This window comes from Xenopus laevis, chromosome 9_10L (genome assembly GCF_017654675.1).
Source record: "Xenopus laevis strain J_2021 chromosome 9_10L, Xenopus_laevis_v10.1, whole genome shotgun sequence".
In the NCBI taxonomy this organism is placed as follows: Eukaryota; Metazoa; Chordata; class Amphibia; order Anura; family Pipidae; genus Xenopus; species Xenopus laevis.
The window spans coordinates 27,343,683-27,360,529 of record NC_054387.1 but is presented as its reverse complement, the minus strand read 5'-3'; the positions used below and the strand labels follow the sequence as shown (position 1 = coordinate 27,360,529).

General features: G+C 37.9%; 1 protein-coding gene across 7 annotated transcripts in view; it reads right to left on the bottom strand.

Annotated features, from left to right (window-relative positions):
* Positions 1 to 16,612, bottom strand: part of aatk.L (apoptosis-associated tyrosine kinase L homeolog) — a 105,564-nt gene extending 88,952 nt beyond the window's left edge. For 6 of the 7 annotated variants that reach the window (XM_018235074.2, XM_018235075.2, XM_041576032.1 and 3 more), the window contains exon 1: positions 16,251 to 16,612. In XM_018235074.2, the coding sequence (XP_018090563.2) occupies positions 16,251 to 16,326 (76 nt within the window). In that variant the 5' untranslated portion in view covers positions 16,327 to 16,612. Of the gene's footprint in view, positions 1 to 15,814; positions 16,197 to 16,250 lie in introns of those variants that run through there. The other variant, XM_041576033.1, reaches the window with a different exon arrangement.
* Between the last annotated feature and the right edge of the window lie 235 nt (positions 16,613 to 16,847).

Genomic DNA, 16,847 nt, shown 5'->3' with positions numbered 1-16,847 from the left:
GCATCATCAGTGTTTCTGAACCAATGTGCTTGTGGTTGGGCAACATGCCACCCCCCAAAATCCTGCTGCCCTAGGCTCGGGGCTTGGTGGTCTCTCCACAAATCCGGGCCTGCATTTAGTAACTCAATGATAAATAAAAGTATGGTTAAATAAGAGAAGGTCCTGTCAGGAGGCAAAGAAAGTTTTTTTACCCTGGGAGACAAGTTTCTGTAGTGCAACACAGTGCCACCAGCAAAATATAAAATTAAACAGTGAGAATCTTAAAAGTTATGTTTTGGGTGCATGTCCAGTTAAGCCAAATGCTCTCAATAACTGAAACCAGACCTGACAGCAATAAAAATACATGATTTCAGGTTCAATATAAAAATAAAAATACATCTTCAGCATAAATTTCAAATCAATTATTTTCATTTCTTGATTTCAATTATTAAACACATCTCAATTTCCCATGTAAAAAAGTTTATAAGGCCGAATGTAAGAATTGCAGGAAATGTATTGGCATTTTCCTTGTTACACAGCATGGGCACATTTATCTCCCATTTGCTGTTCAGTAATCTCATATTAAATTTCCTTTAATAGGTTCATTTTGATTAAATTTGAAAATTTGCTGCAATTTTCTCGAATCCCAGCATTCCTTGCAGTCACCACCAATTTGATGACTTAGATGATATCTACAAAATACATGAATATTGCTGTTTTTGAGAAACAATCTTAATTAATATAATATCCAGATTACATATTGTAAACTGCACTGTGTCAGTGACTGCCTTTTGTATATATTGTGTATTGATGTGTGCATTTGATACGTTCCTAATATTTCCTGCCAGTTTTTACTAGAATATGAAGTTTCTATAAGAAATAGCTCTCACCAGTGGCTACTTACATTTTCAGGTTTTACAAATTGTAGAACTGGGCATTAAAAATATATGGACCATGTTGATGTTAGTGGTTAAAACAATGAAAATGGCCTTCAATTATCTTCAATTCTCCAGAGTGCATATTAATGTTTAATAAAAGCGCAGAGTCTCTGGCAGACTTTTGGAAGCCCAAGGACTCTTATTAGTATACATTTTCACTGTAACCTAGTCAACACTTGAGAGGTTAAGGTAGAATTTATAGACGGTCCTACTGGTAAATAAAGGAGATTATTATATGATCCCCTTATATATTTATACATAGTTATCATATCACCCCTTAAGATCCTCTTCTCCAGCGTGAACATCCCCAATTTGGCCAGTCTTTCCTCATAGCTAAGATTCCCCATACCTTTTATCAGCTTAGTTGCCCTTCTCTGTACCCTCTCTAATACAAGAATGTTGTGTTTGAGTGATGGAGACCAAAACTGTACGGCATATTCTAGATGGGCCTTACCACTCTATAAAGTGGAAGAATGACCCAGTGTCGGACTGGCCCACCAGGATACCAGGAAAACTTACAGTGGGTCCAGGTGTCAGTGGGCCCTCCTGCTTCTAAACATTTGGCCTATTTAATGGTCATTATCAATGTCTATGAGAACAAAGAAGCTAAATAGATGGATTAATATATTATAGTATGTAAAGAAGAGACTAGGAGAATAGAAATTGAGTGAGGAGAGGAAGAATAATAGAACTGAGAGTTGGCCCCTGGTGTCCAGTCCGACACTGTGTTGGGGCCCCTGAGGTAGCAGTCCCAGTGGGCCAAGGACCCCCAGTCTGACACAGGAATTACCTCTTCCTGCCATGAATCAATGCCCCTTTTAATACAGCTCAAGACCGTATTTGCCTTTGATGCTGCTGACTGGCATAGCTTGCTACAGCCAAGTTTATTATCTACAAGGACTCCAAGGTCCTTTTCCATAATAGATTTGCCTAGTGCAGTCCCATTAAGGGGATATTTTTACATCCCAGGTGCATGACTTTACATTTATCAACATTGAATCTCATTTGACACTTATCTGCCCAGATTGCCAGTTTGTCCAAATCCTGTTGAAAGGATGCCACATCCTGGATGGAATTTATTGGGCTGGATAGTTTTGTGTCATCTGCAAAAACTGATACATTACTTACAATACCCTCCTCTAAGTCATTAATGAACAAGTTAAATAAAAGTGGACCCAATACTGAGCCCTGAGGACCCCACTAAGAACCTTATTCCAAGCTGAGAATGTACCATTAACAACAACCCTCTGTACCCGATCCTATAGCCAGTTTCCTTACTTACTGGCCTATAATTGCCAGGCTGAGATCGTAATCCCTTTTCAAATATTCAAATGACATAAGCTTTTCTCCATAGGAACATTACCCTCATTTGTAATTTTAATATTCTGACTGGGGATGCTCTAAATGCATTATTCAGTGAGAATGGAAACCATAAACTAATGTGGATATTTAAATTTGACATTGTTTTTTTAAATGCACCATTTGTACACTTTTCTCTAAACAGGAAAGGATAATTGCTTTATTACCACTGGAATAACACGTTTGTGTTATCACTGGCTTTGATTACACGTTGTATATTTAAATTAATTGAGAATTTTCTCTTTTCTTTTGACAGTTACCTGTAGTTGAGTAGAAGCTGGGGAGGAGCACACTGAAGATCCCCTGTGTGAATGGTTCAATTCAGAACTCCTTTATGAGGTGATAAATCTATCAGGCTTAGAACTATGCAATAGTAACAGGAAACAGGAAAATATACAATTAAGTAGAACTATCACCTATTTAACTCACTAGATGTTCAACTTAAGGGGTGGTTCACTTTTAAATACATTTTAGCATGTTATAGAATGGCTTATTCTAAGCAACTTTTCAAATGGCCTTCATTTTTTTTTTGCATTCTTTTTCTGACTCAGCTTTCAAGTCACTGATCCCATCTGAAAAACAAATGGTCTGTAAGGCTACACGTAACACATTTATTGTTATTTCTACGTTTTTTACAAATTTTTCTGTTCAAGCCCCTTCCTATTCATATTCAAGTCTCTTATTCAAATCAACACATTATTGCTAGGCTAATTTGGATCCTAGCCACCAGATTACTGAAACTACAGACTGGAAACCTGCTGAATAAAAAGCTAAAGAAATCAAAAACCACAAATAATAAAAAATGAAACCATCAATCTTACAGAAATCTGATCAATCAGCCTTCATGGTCGGGGTCAGGGGTAGTCAAAAAACTTGTGTAATTTTGTACCCATGGCAACCAAGCTGCATTTAACTCTGATTATCCAACTGTAAAATACTAATAAAACACTGGTTGCTAAGAGTTGATACTCTGGAGCAATATACTCTGACTAACCCATCAGAAATTTGCCCGCTAATATGGTTAAAAAAGACTGAAGAAGATGAAAATTCTACTCTTATAATTTGAGTCATATACATGGTTGTTACAATGCTGCTTTCCTTGAGAAAGATATACACCACACACTATAACTTTTTTTTATCCTATGGAGCATGCCTGTTAGTGTATGGCCAATAAGGAAATAGCCCTGTGCCCTAAGAATTGAGGGGGCTTTTGAAAGGGGCAGGGGAATGTTAATTAAAGCAACAAAATCTTATTATTTTTAGTTTATTGATTACAGATGTCCAATTGCTGCTGGAAGTTGAAGGTTGCAAAATTTAAATTTGGAATCTGAATATTAAAAATAATAACTTCTCTACTTCTCTACTGCATAAGGTACATTACCCCTCTAATAATTGCCTTTCAGACAGCAAGCATGTGCCCACATATCATATACAAACATCCCAAACAATAAGATAAGTCTGACTTTCAGATGAATAAACAGCAAGGACTGCTCATCTGAAAATCACAATTTACAAATACTGGAGGTCTAGGGCACTGAACTCCCAGTCTTGGTTATATGCCATGAGGCACCAGATATAAAGCAGTCATTTGACTGGAAATAGTTACCTAAACATTTTGATACATACAAACTAAAATGCACAAAGATAAATTTTAAATTGATGAATTCAAAATGTATAAATTGTATTTAGTAATTGTGCCAAAACACAGAAGAAGGCTGTTTGGCCCACTTTGGCCATATTGGCCATTTTTTTTGCATAACATGAGATTTCTAGGTTGCTCCCATATGCAAAACTCACTAAAATTAGTTTTTTTGCTGGCCCTGTATATATATATATATATATATATATATATATATATATATATATATATATATATATATATATAAGCAGGACTTGGCATCTTGGCATTCCCTTTCACACCAGTAGCTGATTTGCACAAACATGGGTGCACAAGTGATAGCAAGCCATTGAATTGCCACCTTCTATTAGAAATACTGCACAACCTGCAAAACAGACAATTACTCTGGATGCAAGAGATTTGTGTATTGGCCCTAAAGAATGCTGTTCTGCACCCCTTAGTGCTCTTGCCCCTGTGCCAAAGGTAAATAGGCCATGTCTCACAGAGCAGTCGTTTAGGAGCACTGCAATGTGGTACATACAAAGCAAAGCTTTTAAGTGCTTTACGAAGAAGTGATTTTTTTTTTCTTCTTACAGAAATTGAGTGGGCGTTAAAGATATTCCAACATATATAGCTTGAGCATAAGGTTGAGACCCAGGATTGCTAAGCCTTTTACTCTATTTATAGGAAGCAGGATGGCAAATGCATTTATTCCACTTTTGTTTTTTTTCCAGCTGAACCACTCTGCACTTTATAATTAGAGTCAGCCAATGTATCACTCTGTGGGAATAATTGTTACATTTTGTCCAATGCAGTTAAAGGTATCAGACTTGGCACACAGGAACAGTGCATAGAAACGTAAGAATATAAAATGCAATTTGTAGTAGGTAGTGACTTGCTACCTATACCTGTTAAGGTATAGGTAGCAAGTCACTACATAAGCCTATTGAATAACAGAATGCCACATCTGTAGGTTCTTTGGACAGGACAAGGCATTATGTATAATAAAATATCATATCATTGCAGATAAAAGAGGGTTCTGACTTCTATGTTCTACTATAGATGTTTTGCTTTCTAAAAAAAATAAATCTTGTAAATATCATAATTAACTATGTGCCCTAGTCTAACAAAAAGAAAGGTATAGAGCAAGGCACAGGTTCAGGGGGCAGGGCCATGACAAGGAAGACCCAGCAGAGTTTATGGTTACAGGGATTATGGAAACATACCTCCCAACATTTCAAAAATGGAATTAGGGACAAAAAGTTCTGCGTGGCATATATTTTTTGACCACCCCCATTTTATGGCCACACCCCCTAAATACCACATAGATTTTACAAAATTTGGCAGGTTATGGAAAGGTTGAACACGTTTCTGGAATCTTAAGGGTCAGGGCACACAGGCAGATTCAGGAAGATTAGTCGCCTGGTGCAATTAGTTTTCCGATGTCGCTCGAAATTGCCTCAAGAGGCGACTTCGGAAAACGAATCGCGCTGAGTGTCATCCCGCCGGCTATTTACATTTTAGCTGGAGGGAAGGCAGTTCGGGGAGATGAGTCAGCCCAGAAAAGAGGAGATTTGTTGCCGGGCGATTAATCTCCCTGAATCTGCCTGTGTGCTCTGACCCTTAGGGCCATGTTTTATTACAGTTTTGCTAATGAAGGTGAAGTTTAAGCTGCAAAGTCTCAGTTCCCCCAAGAGACCTGCTTATCTTATTTTACAATTGTATCAATGGCTCTCTGCCAAAAGCAGTTTCAGAAACACTGTATCTTTTTCTGGTGCCAGTGCAGGAGATCAAAGAGAAATGATGGATATTTTAGTAAGAAACCAGAACCCAGGCTGAGCTTTCAAAATCAGGACTGTTCTGCATAAACCAGAACAGTTGGGAGGTATGTAGGAAAGTTAGTTCTGCTGTCTAATTGGTGGAATGCGCTAACTAAAAATTAAGCAGAGGGGTGAGGAAATGTGCAATTTTAACTGCTCCCATCCTCCCTCGCTTTGAGGGAGTTAATTAGGTTGCTATGGAATAGATGGTAAAAATGATAGAGTTTCAGCCATGAGATTTTTTGCTAGAAAAATTGAGATGGCTGGCCTCAGGTGCTCAAGTGGGATTGTGTTATTTAACAATGGCAAAATATTATGGTTAAAGCTTCTTGTTTAAGATATTTACAAGTTTAACTAATCTTAAATAAATTGTGCTTTGGCATTTTCATCACCAAAAATCTGACACGTTTTTTGTACCCAGATGTTAGAGCTTATAAGGGAATAGGGAGGAAGTTATTTGTGATAAAAGAGAAATATATTGACACTGCCTTGTCAAGGACCTTTCTTGAACTATAAATGTCCCGACTCCCACCAGAGCCTAAATTCAACCTGGAAAGGAACATTTCTTTCCCCAGTAAGGCTCTTTTATATGAAACCTCTTCCTCTAGGTACAAAAGACAAATCAATGTGACACATTCATATACAGTATACAGTATGAATGCCTTGCTGTACATATAGTTTCTCAGACATAGCTGCACTTCACTACAAGGCTTACATTCTGATTTGGTCGGGATAGAGTGTATAACATGAAAAAAAGTGGTTATCCACATATATACAGGAATCACATTACTGAATGCAAGACATGGGGGTCATAAACAAATTCATCTGCGTGTTGACTAGACTCTGTAAGAATTTGTAATCTTCCTTGATAAGTTTTATCATGAAGGACATTTAGAAAGCAGACCATGTCTAAATTTTCTCTGAATAAGTACTGTCCTTCTAGAGATATGCTTACAGGAAATTTCAGTTAGAATTCCCAGCAGATATGTTATATGCTTCACATACAGATAAAATCAGTAAAGGGGTTGTTAACCTTCAAACAACTAGTTGTTTTCAGATAGATCACCAGAAATTATTTTTTCCAATTCCTTTCAATTTTCTATGTGTTACCGTTTTTCTAATATTGTAACATTTGTAAAGGCAGAGACACACGGGAAGATTTGGGCAGATTTAGTCACCTGGCGACTAATAACCTCTTCTTCAGGCGACTAAGCTCCCAAGAAAGCCTTCCCACCGGCTAGAATCTCGGAGTTTCAACTTCGGGCGACCTTGGAAAACGAAGTGCTCTGAGTGCCATCCCGCCGCTGATTTAGATTGTAGCCAGCGGGAAGGCAGTTCAGGGAGATTAGTCACCCAAAGAAGAGGCGATATGTCACCGGGCGACTAATCTCCGCAAATCTCCAAGTGTCTGTGCCCTAAAGTGTCGCCGACCCTGTAAACTGTTTTAAATTGATACATTTAGTTGATACATTTCTTATCTTTGTCCCTGCTGATCAGAATCCCTGGGTTTTATTTCAGGCAGCTATAATTGATACAATAGTTGCTAATACTTCAGAGATGCTGCTGAGAAATGTATCAACTAAATGTTGCAAAATAGTTTAGAGCCTGCACCTGAATTACTGAGCTGACACCAGATCAGGAACATTCAACTTTAAGATTTTGGAAAGAAATAAGTAATGGAAAGTTTTTAGAAAAGTATTTTCTGGGGAACAATCTGAAAACAACTCAACTGAAAAAAAGTGTTTGAAAGGTGAACAACCCCTTTAACAACTTTTAGTCAATTATCTGTGGGTTTATGTTGGTTTGCTGGTTTGCACTATGGATTCAGTCAGACTGGGGGAGGGCTGGGGTCCACCAGGGTTGCTGCTTAAGGGGTCTGCACAACCCCCCCCCAGGGCCCCGTGCCCCAGCCAAAACCTCCCTCTGCCTCTGGGCAGGGTGGAATTGCTACCCACTGAGCCACTAAGCAGCAGGGATAAGTATGGCTCAGGACTAAAACTGGACCCCTGTGAGAAGCGTAATTACTGTGACACTAGATTTTGTCTTCATTGTCTGGAATAAGTACAATCTTTCCCCTTTACATAAATAATGTATCTAAGTTCCATTCAGTGTTTGAAAATCTGACTTTGGGGAGAACATATGCAGAGTAAAATGCTCAAGCCCTTTGCATGCCTTTTGTTTTGCCCTGATCCTTTTCTCTTTAGTGATAATCTGGGTGTCAGCAGAGATGAACACATGTGCATATTGACCAACTGGCAAAGGGAGATGATCAGGCAAGATTTATGGCAAGGAGGGAGACTAGGAGGGGACAGAGATGGAGAAGGGGACGATGAGCAGAGCCAGCCTAGGGTGCCAGTTATGTAAATCCAGGCCTGGAGATGATGATAAGATGTTAAGGAGAAGGAAAAATAAATTTATTAAGGGGGGGTTCCAAATGTTAGGCACCTCCAAATGATTATAATTACTTACCTGATACCCCAGGTCTGTGCTCCTGTAACTGCAGAATGCACAATTGCGTGAAAGGCTTTTTCATTCTACTGTGCATGAACTATCCATAGAAGAATGAAGCAGCACAAGAAGATGGTCGCTATTTAGAATTGATCCAGATAATTGGTTCCCAGATAATGGATCCCATACCTGAATTTTAGTTCATTGATTTAATGTAATGTGCATAAACTAAAGGTTTAAGTTACTGAGGCATGGATTTTTAGCCTACTGGTCAGAACACACACATGGGTCCTTATGCTGTGTGAACTGGCTCTCCATGATCATACTATGAAATGTATTCCTACAATACAAAATAAAAAACATAATTGACTCTAAAGCATTTTGGGGTCCTGAAGCTGCGTTTGCAATTGGAATATGTGGAACTGCTGCAGTGCTTCATTCTTCACTTAACACCAGCTTTTTTTCAACATAAGAGTCAATAGAAATTGGCATAGATCTAGAAATGGTATAAAAAGCAGCATGTGAATACTTCATCATTTAGTGCTGGAAGTACTGTACTTTAGTAGCAGCCCAAAAATCTATGTCCGAAAAACTCAGGTTTATTTCTACAGTCTTAAAGGGGTTGTTTATCTTCCAAACACCTTCTAGTTCAGTGTTTTGTTTTTTTCAAAATTGTTTTTGTTTGGTTTTCATAACAATACAAATAAACAAACATAAAAGGGTTTTGGAGGTAAAAGAAAAACAGATAAATGTATATTCCATATTTGTTACTTTCTTAGTGGCTACTAGAAACCTTCCAAACAGCATTTTCAGATTAGTTATCCCAAAGAGAGTTTTGCTCTGCAAAACAGTATTTTCACATACATAGTTTAAAAATACTTAACCGTTTGTATGCAGGATCCAATTAATTTGGTGACTCCTGGGGGGGGGGGGGTGATTGTAAATTCTGTTCCTATCACCTGTTATCAAGTAATACTTCAGTGTCATACCATGTTGTATGTCTGAATCCGTATATTGTGAGATATCTGGTATGTGTGGGGAGTGAGGAAATGTAACTCATCCAAATGGAAAATAACTTTTCTGTGTGTTGTTCTTTATTCGTTGTAGATTCCAAGCAGTCCATATGGAAAATGCAGTGAAGTTTTTGTTTAACTAATGAGGAGAGCCAGTGATGTAAGATGGTTTTCCTAGACGCTGCCATTAACCTTTCAGCTAATTGTCTCTCAGAGCGTGTAAGATTTAATTGTGGAGGTGGTATTCCAAAAATTGCCCATGTTAAAGAAAAAGTGTTTGTTTGTTGTGTTAGAGACTTCCAATATTCCTGAACCTCACCCCAGAAGAGTTGGATAATAAGACAATGTACGAGGTCAGCCTGGGGTTGATGACATCTCAAACAATTGTCTGAGCTTAATGTACCCATATGATGTCAGTTCATTTTTAAAACAGAAATATAGACTTTTTTTCAATTGCATTTCATCTTTTGTTTTTGACGTTTTTTCAAAATTTATAGTACTGGTTATTAACCAAACTATGTTTTTTTTCTGGTCAAGGTTTTTTTGGGCAAAAACTCGAATTTTTAGAAAAAAAAACCTCTGCCATGCTGAGGTCATGCAGAAGTCAATGTCAGATGTCAGATTTTATCGAGTATTTTCCTGACCCGACCTTTTTATTTTATTTTATTGATAAATAAGATTAAATCATGGAAGAAAGTTTGGTTGAGCTTTGCTTAATAAAAATATGAGATAAATTTGAGTATTAGTAAATAACCCCTGTCTCTGGTTTTTCAGTCTGGCACCTCAGTAATTCAGGTGCAGATCGTGAACTGTTACAATTTGCTACATTCAATTAAGATCCATCTGTGGAATATTAGTAACTATTGTATAACAGCTGCCTTTAATGAAACTCAGGGATTCTGCTCAGTAGGGCCAAAGATAAAAAATGTACCAACTAATGTATTAGTTTAGAACAGTTTACAAAGTCAGTGACAAGCCTCCAAGCTGCTTCAGAACAACATAATGCGAAAAATTAAATGTTAAACTTCAATATTAGAAAAACAGTAACAAATACAAATTTTAATTAATTGAAAAAAGTCTTTATTTTGTGTGAACCATTAGAAAACAGCTGAACTGTTGGAAGGTGAACAACCCCTTTAAAACGTTACGCTTTAAACTAAATAACAGATTACGTCAAATTCATCACAGAATATTAAATTTTTGCACTTACTTTTTGTGACCTACATTATTCTTGCATAATTTTCACCTGGCCAGCATTTTTATAGGAATGTTTCTACCACCCAAGTCTACAGATACCTACACTTTCATTGTGTTGCTTATATAAACCTTCAACCATATCTCCTTTTTAGCGGGAAGATCTGATTCTTGCAGCTAAAATGGGTCTTAAAAAAAGGGGGTGTTTGTAATTGAGAGGGGAGTGGGTTGGTGAAGGTGGTTGTTTACCTGGGATTATTTGCAATAATCTTCCAAAACATACAACCTCTGTTACAAATCTATCTGATGTCTCAGAAATATACTGTTTTGTCTGCATATCCCTTGGGTACATAATAAAACATGGTTCCAGTTCCAGAATAGAAGCACAAATGCTACATATAACAAGACTGCATGTTTCATAGGGCACCTAAACCTCTTTGAGCAGCCTTGCCTCTTGCTTTCAATTCTGAATTCCCCAGCATGTCAGATTTTAGGAAGTGGCCCCTGACCCACCCGTTTCCTGTGTCATAAAAGCCTATAGGAAAGCACAGGCAGAAATATTTCTAAACTCTGATCATGAAGAAGCAGCACCCAGAGTTGGAGAAGCTGAAGAGGTTAATAAAGTACCAAGACTGCACCAAACAAATAGGAAGCTGGGTGTGGGGCATTTCATACAGTAGAATAAATAATGCTAATTAGCAAGACAAATATACAGGAACAGTAACCCAGCATCAAACTGGATATGTCCCAGGATTCAATGTACAACCCCATTCAAACCCTACTGTGACTTTGAAAGGGTTATTTATCAAAATCCAATTTTTTCTGATTTTTTGAAATAAAAATGTCCGACCAAAGTAGAATCTACAATGTGACCTTATTTAGTATTAAAAAAGCAAAATTGAATCAGATCAGGGACAAACACGATAAAATCGAGCGAAACCCAGAATCGTAATATTTTTTCACGTTTTTTTTCCCAATTTCATCGGATTTTTGGATTTTTGTTGGATTTTTGGGCTAATTCCAGCACAAACCACAGAAACTTCCAAGTAGGATAGGGACCTCTCCCATTGACTTATATACAACCTCAGCAGGTCTAAGATGCTGGATTTTCGGATTCAGACTTTTTCCATCCTTGGGGTATAATAAATCTAGAAAAATTCGCAAATTTGTTGAGTTTTTGGCATTCAGACATAATAAATAACCCCCTGAATGTAACTGAATGTAACACATGTTTCCACAGGAGATGATATTTGGGAGATCACAGATGCAACTGTATTGTTAGGAGCAGCTGCACTAAAATTCTATACTGCATATTGTAATTTGGAATGATCCCAGATATTGTGTAGGATTTTTGCAGCCAAAACCAAAAAGTTCTTAAATATCTTCTATATAGCTATAACAATACCTGATGTGGTGTGTATTTAGTGATTTCTTGTAAACATATTTTTTAATTACAAAAAGATTAAAGCTGTTGTTCGCCTTAAAATTAACTTTTAGAGAGAGTTATATTTGGAGACAAATTTCAATTGATTTTCATTTTGTTTTATTTGTGGTTTGGAATTTATTTAGCTGTTTATTCAGCAGCTCTCTGGTTTACATTTTCAGCAATCTGATTGCTAGGATCCAAGTTACCCTACCAACCATTCAATGATTTGAATGAGAGACTGGAATATGAACAGGAGAAGGCCTGAATAGAATGATGGATAATAAAAATAGCAATAACAATTAATTTATAGTCTTACAGAACATTTGTTTTAGATGGGGTCAGTGACCCACCATTTAAAGGGGTTGTTCACCTTCCGAACACTTTTTTTCAGTTCAGCTGTTTTCAGATTGTTCCCCATAAATAAAGACTTTTTTTCAATTACTTTCCTGTCTCTGGCGTTTTAGCCTGACAGCTGGGTAATTCATGTGCAGACTCTAAACTATTACAATTTTGCAACATTTAGTTGAGCATCTCTAGAGCATTAGCAACTGTTGTATTAATTCCAGCAGCTGCCTCAAATGATAACAAATGTATCAACTAAATGTATCAATTTAGAACAGTTTACAGAGTTGGCAACCCCCCTCTCAGAGCTGCTTTAGAAGGTGAAAAAATAAACTTTGCAGTTCATTATTAGAAAAACGGTCACACATATAAAATAGAAAGTAATTAGAAAAAGTCTTTATTTCTGGCAAACTATCTGAAACCAACTGAACTGAAAAAAGTGTTGGAAGATGAAGAACACCTTTAAGTTAACTTTTAGTATGTTATAGAATGCCCTTTTCTCCTGACTCTTTCCAGCTCTCAAATGGTCTGACCCCATCTAAAAACTAATGCTCTGTAAGGCTAAAATATGTATTGTTATTGCTCAACTTACTATACAGGCCCTCCCCTATTCATATTCCAGTCTCCTATTCAAATCAATGCATGGTTGCTAGGGTAATTTGGACCCTAGCAACCAGATTGCGGAAATTACAAACTGGAGAGCTGCTCAATAAAAAAGCTAAATATCTCAAAATCCACAAATAATAAAAATGAAAACCAATTGCAAATTGTCTCATCACACTAAAAGTTAACGCAAAGGTGAACAACCCCTGTAAAAAGCCAGAAGAAGGCAACAAATTACTAAAAAAAAGCCAAGTGATATGATGTGCTTAGAATAACTCATTCTATAACAAACAAAAACTTTAAGGTGAACTGCCCCTGTAAAATAAATTTAATTTCAAGCTCTGGTTCTTTACAGCTGTTACTTTGCAGACCTTGACTTATTGCACCAATTCAAATACAGCCAATCATTGACATTACATCTATGAAAGAACTACAACTGCCACACGCCCTGAGTGAAAGCTGCAGAAAGCTATAAAGCAATAATTGTTAAATTTTTTCACCTAAAGAAAAAAAACAGTAAAAATTGGCCTTAAAGTGTTCCTACATGAGGAACAACTATCTCTTCCAAATACAACTAAATAACCAGTGTGAACGATGTCTAATTACATTGGCAGAAAAAAATTAAAAATATAGTAAGAAAATGGTGGCAAAGCATCTGAATTATTTTGTGTAGATGCAAGTTTGTGCTGCTGCAACCACTGTGGTGGAAACAACTGGAATAAAAAGAGATAATTTTGAATGTGAAGACACTGGCACATTGGCAACTAGACTGGTGCAGGAAGGACTTTACAATTTTGCAATCATGCATTTAAGTGGGAAATATGCAATCCCCAGGTGCATCTGCCATTTGTAACATACAGAGAACATGCTAGTTCTCAAGTTTTATATATGTGAGGGCAATCTCTCTATGCAAAATCTCAGCCTTTCACACACAGCAATTAGGGACATTATGTAGCCAGAAAAACTGCACCTCTCTGAACCTGTCACCTGCACTGTGCCATGGTACAGGGCACAGTGTGTACTAAAGCACAAGGCACTGTGTACTCATGCTGACTTTTACGTACACCACTGGGGGTAGCCAGGATATCAGAAGATCAATCAGGGAATAGATGGCTTGTCTAGTTGTCCAGGAAACCTAGGAGCTACATGATCCATGCAATCATACAGCAGCACATGCTTTAGAGGATAGTATTTGCCTCATTATAATTCATACTTATAATATAAAAAGTGAGCATAATATGGCATATTAACGATTTATTAAACAATTTTATTAAACGATTTTAGTAAACAAACAGAAGTAGAATTCTAATTGTAGTCTGTCATATCCACAATCATGACCAGCAAAATTTACTTTTAGTATGTTACAGAATTAACTATTCAAAGCAACTTTTCAGTTGGTTTTCATTATTTCTTTTATATTTTTTTAACTGTCTTCCATCCTTTTTACAGCCTGAACATAAAAAGCTATCTGGTTGGGAAAATAACCCTGGCAACTAAAAAGGAGATCAATGGTGAGAGTTACTATGTATTGATATTCTTGTTTTATTGTTTGCAATGTTTGCCCAGGTCCAGCAACCAATTACTGACCAGTGAATATGCTGCTTCCTGGTTGCTATTCCTGGTTTGCAGCTATTCTTTTGAGACCCTCTCTTATTCGTCTTCCATTCTGAACAAAAACAAAAAAATAAAAAACATAGCAAACAAAAATGAAGACTAATGGCAAATTGCCTTATAATACAGCTGTCTATGCAATACGAAGAGCTCATTTCAACATAAACAACCCCTTTAATCATACTATAATCTTGCCAAAGTATGCAATTTTTTACAATGTGGTCAAAAAGCAGTAAAAACTCATGCACCCCTGTATATCAGCCGTAAACTGCATTGTCATTATAAACCAGGAACATATAATTTAAATATCACTATGGCCAAACAGGTGTGAGAATACAGGTTACCCTCAATTGATACGGAACCTTTTCAGAGAACTGCCACAGAAAACAGGTTAACAAGATATACGTTATATTATTAAAAAGCAACCATTGTATTCTAAATCGTTTTGATTCATGTGACATTAAAGGGATTCTGGCATGATTTTTATGGTGTAGTGTTTATTTCACTCTACCATATATAATTTCATTCCTGAACCTATAAGTGTATTTTTTTAGATGTAATATTGGTGTGTAGGAAGCATCTCTGGTCATTTTGCCTGGTCATGTGCTTTTAGAAAGAGCCAGTGTTGCACTATGGAACTGCTTTCTGGCAGGCTATTGTTTCTCCTCATTGTAACTGAAGGTGTCACAGTGAGACCTGGATTACTATTGAGTGCTGTTATTAGATCTACCAGGGAGCTGTTATCTTGTGTTAGGGAGTTGCTATTTGGTTACCTTACCATTGTTCTGTTATTAGGCTACTGGGGGGGGAGGGAGTGATATCCCTCCAACTTGCAGAGCAGCAGTAAAGAGTGACTGAAGTTTATCATAGCACAAGTCACTTGAATGGGGACTTCTTAGAACTGACAATATGTCTAGCCCCATGTCAGATTTCAAAATTAAATATAAAAACATCAGTTTGTTAGTGGAGAAGTCTGCTGGAGCAGCACTATTAACTGATGCGTTTTGAAAAAAACAGTTTTCCCATTATAGTATCCGTTTAAAAGTAAAGTTTGAATTGGCAAAAATTAAACATAACATATATATAATATATATATAATGACACCATATACACATATAATATATAATGGACACTTGCATGATCAGGTAACCTTGGTATGAAGCTGAACATTTGTTGGTGCTGCTGGTCCTACAGAAGAGTACTGGTACTACATGTTTATCAGAAATATACATCTATGTATGTAATTAAAATACTGTGTAACTGGTAGGAAATGCCCAATCTACGCTAGTTAGTGTAAGTATAACCTTCAAAGCCAGCACCATGAAATCAAGAGCAAAGCTTAAGGTCAGTTCTCTATTTACCAATTTGTGATTGTAAGATGGATGCAAGAGGGGGTAACCCCAGCAGCACCCACGAGGAAGTGTGAATGAGGTACAGTTGAAAGTGAAGTGAGGGCATGTTACCTGGATTTCCTATGATGCTAAATCCATCCTGCAATCCTGTGTGAGTTAAATGGTCTGTCTGATCCTGCAGCACCCGGAGACGCACACAGTGCCACTTAATCTTAATTCCCAGCACATGTCATTGTGCAAAAGCATTTACAATCCCTAAACCACAGGGTACCCTCCCCTGCTGGAATTCAGCATTGGGCTGTGTAGATAGGGCTCAGTGGATACAAAGGGGCAGCAATAGAATAGCAGAGAGGCAGCAGGTACCAGGGCTCTCCATCAGACCTCTGCTCCCCTGCCTCCCCAATCAATCCGCAGAGGGGAGGGATATGCAGAAAGAGGGGGAGGGGAGTCTGGGTTTGTCTCTAGGATCTCAGGAGGGAAGTATTAAAGGCAAATAAATTCTATCAAATCTAAAGGAATGAGAAATGAAGAAGCGCTTAGAACTTACCGGAGTCGAAGTGGGAGCTAAAGGCAAAGCTGAGGTTGAAAAAGGAGGACATGATCAGCGCAAGGAGGCCTCCCATTGGCAGGCATCAGGCGCACAGGGGGCATCAAAGAACAGATCAGTGGCACTTGGCAAGTCAGAAATATGGGGTCAGTAGGAGACTGCACGGGCAAAAGCGGGTGGGAGGTATCAGCTGGAAATTCAGCATCATCCTCTTGCAGGTATATCCTCAGGAGTCGCAGGGTGACAATATTCGGCTGCTGTGGTGCCTCTCAGTGTAATGCAGTGTAATAGGCTAAAAGCGAGTCGTGAGCACTGCCAATGCTGTTGGGTGATTTGTGTTACCCTCTAGCTGCCTACTACCCGCACACACACACGCACACACACCTCTTCCCTCTATCCGCTGTTGGTTAGAGCGCCCACTGCTGTCGAGCTGAGGTAAAACAGGGCACAAACGAACCGTAGTGTTCCTCTTGACACACACAAAAACAGAGAGAGACACACAGGCACGATCAGGCGGCAAACACAACCAGTGCACGTCCTTCTCTGAGAGCCTCCGGCTGTATTTACTCGTGTATGTCATCGTGTCTTCGACGAACT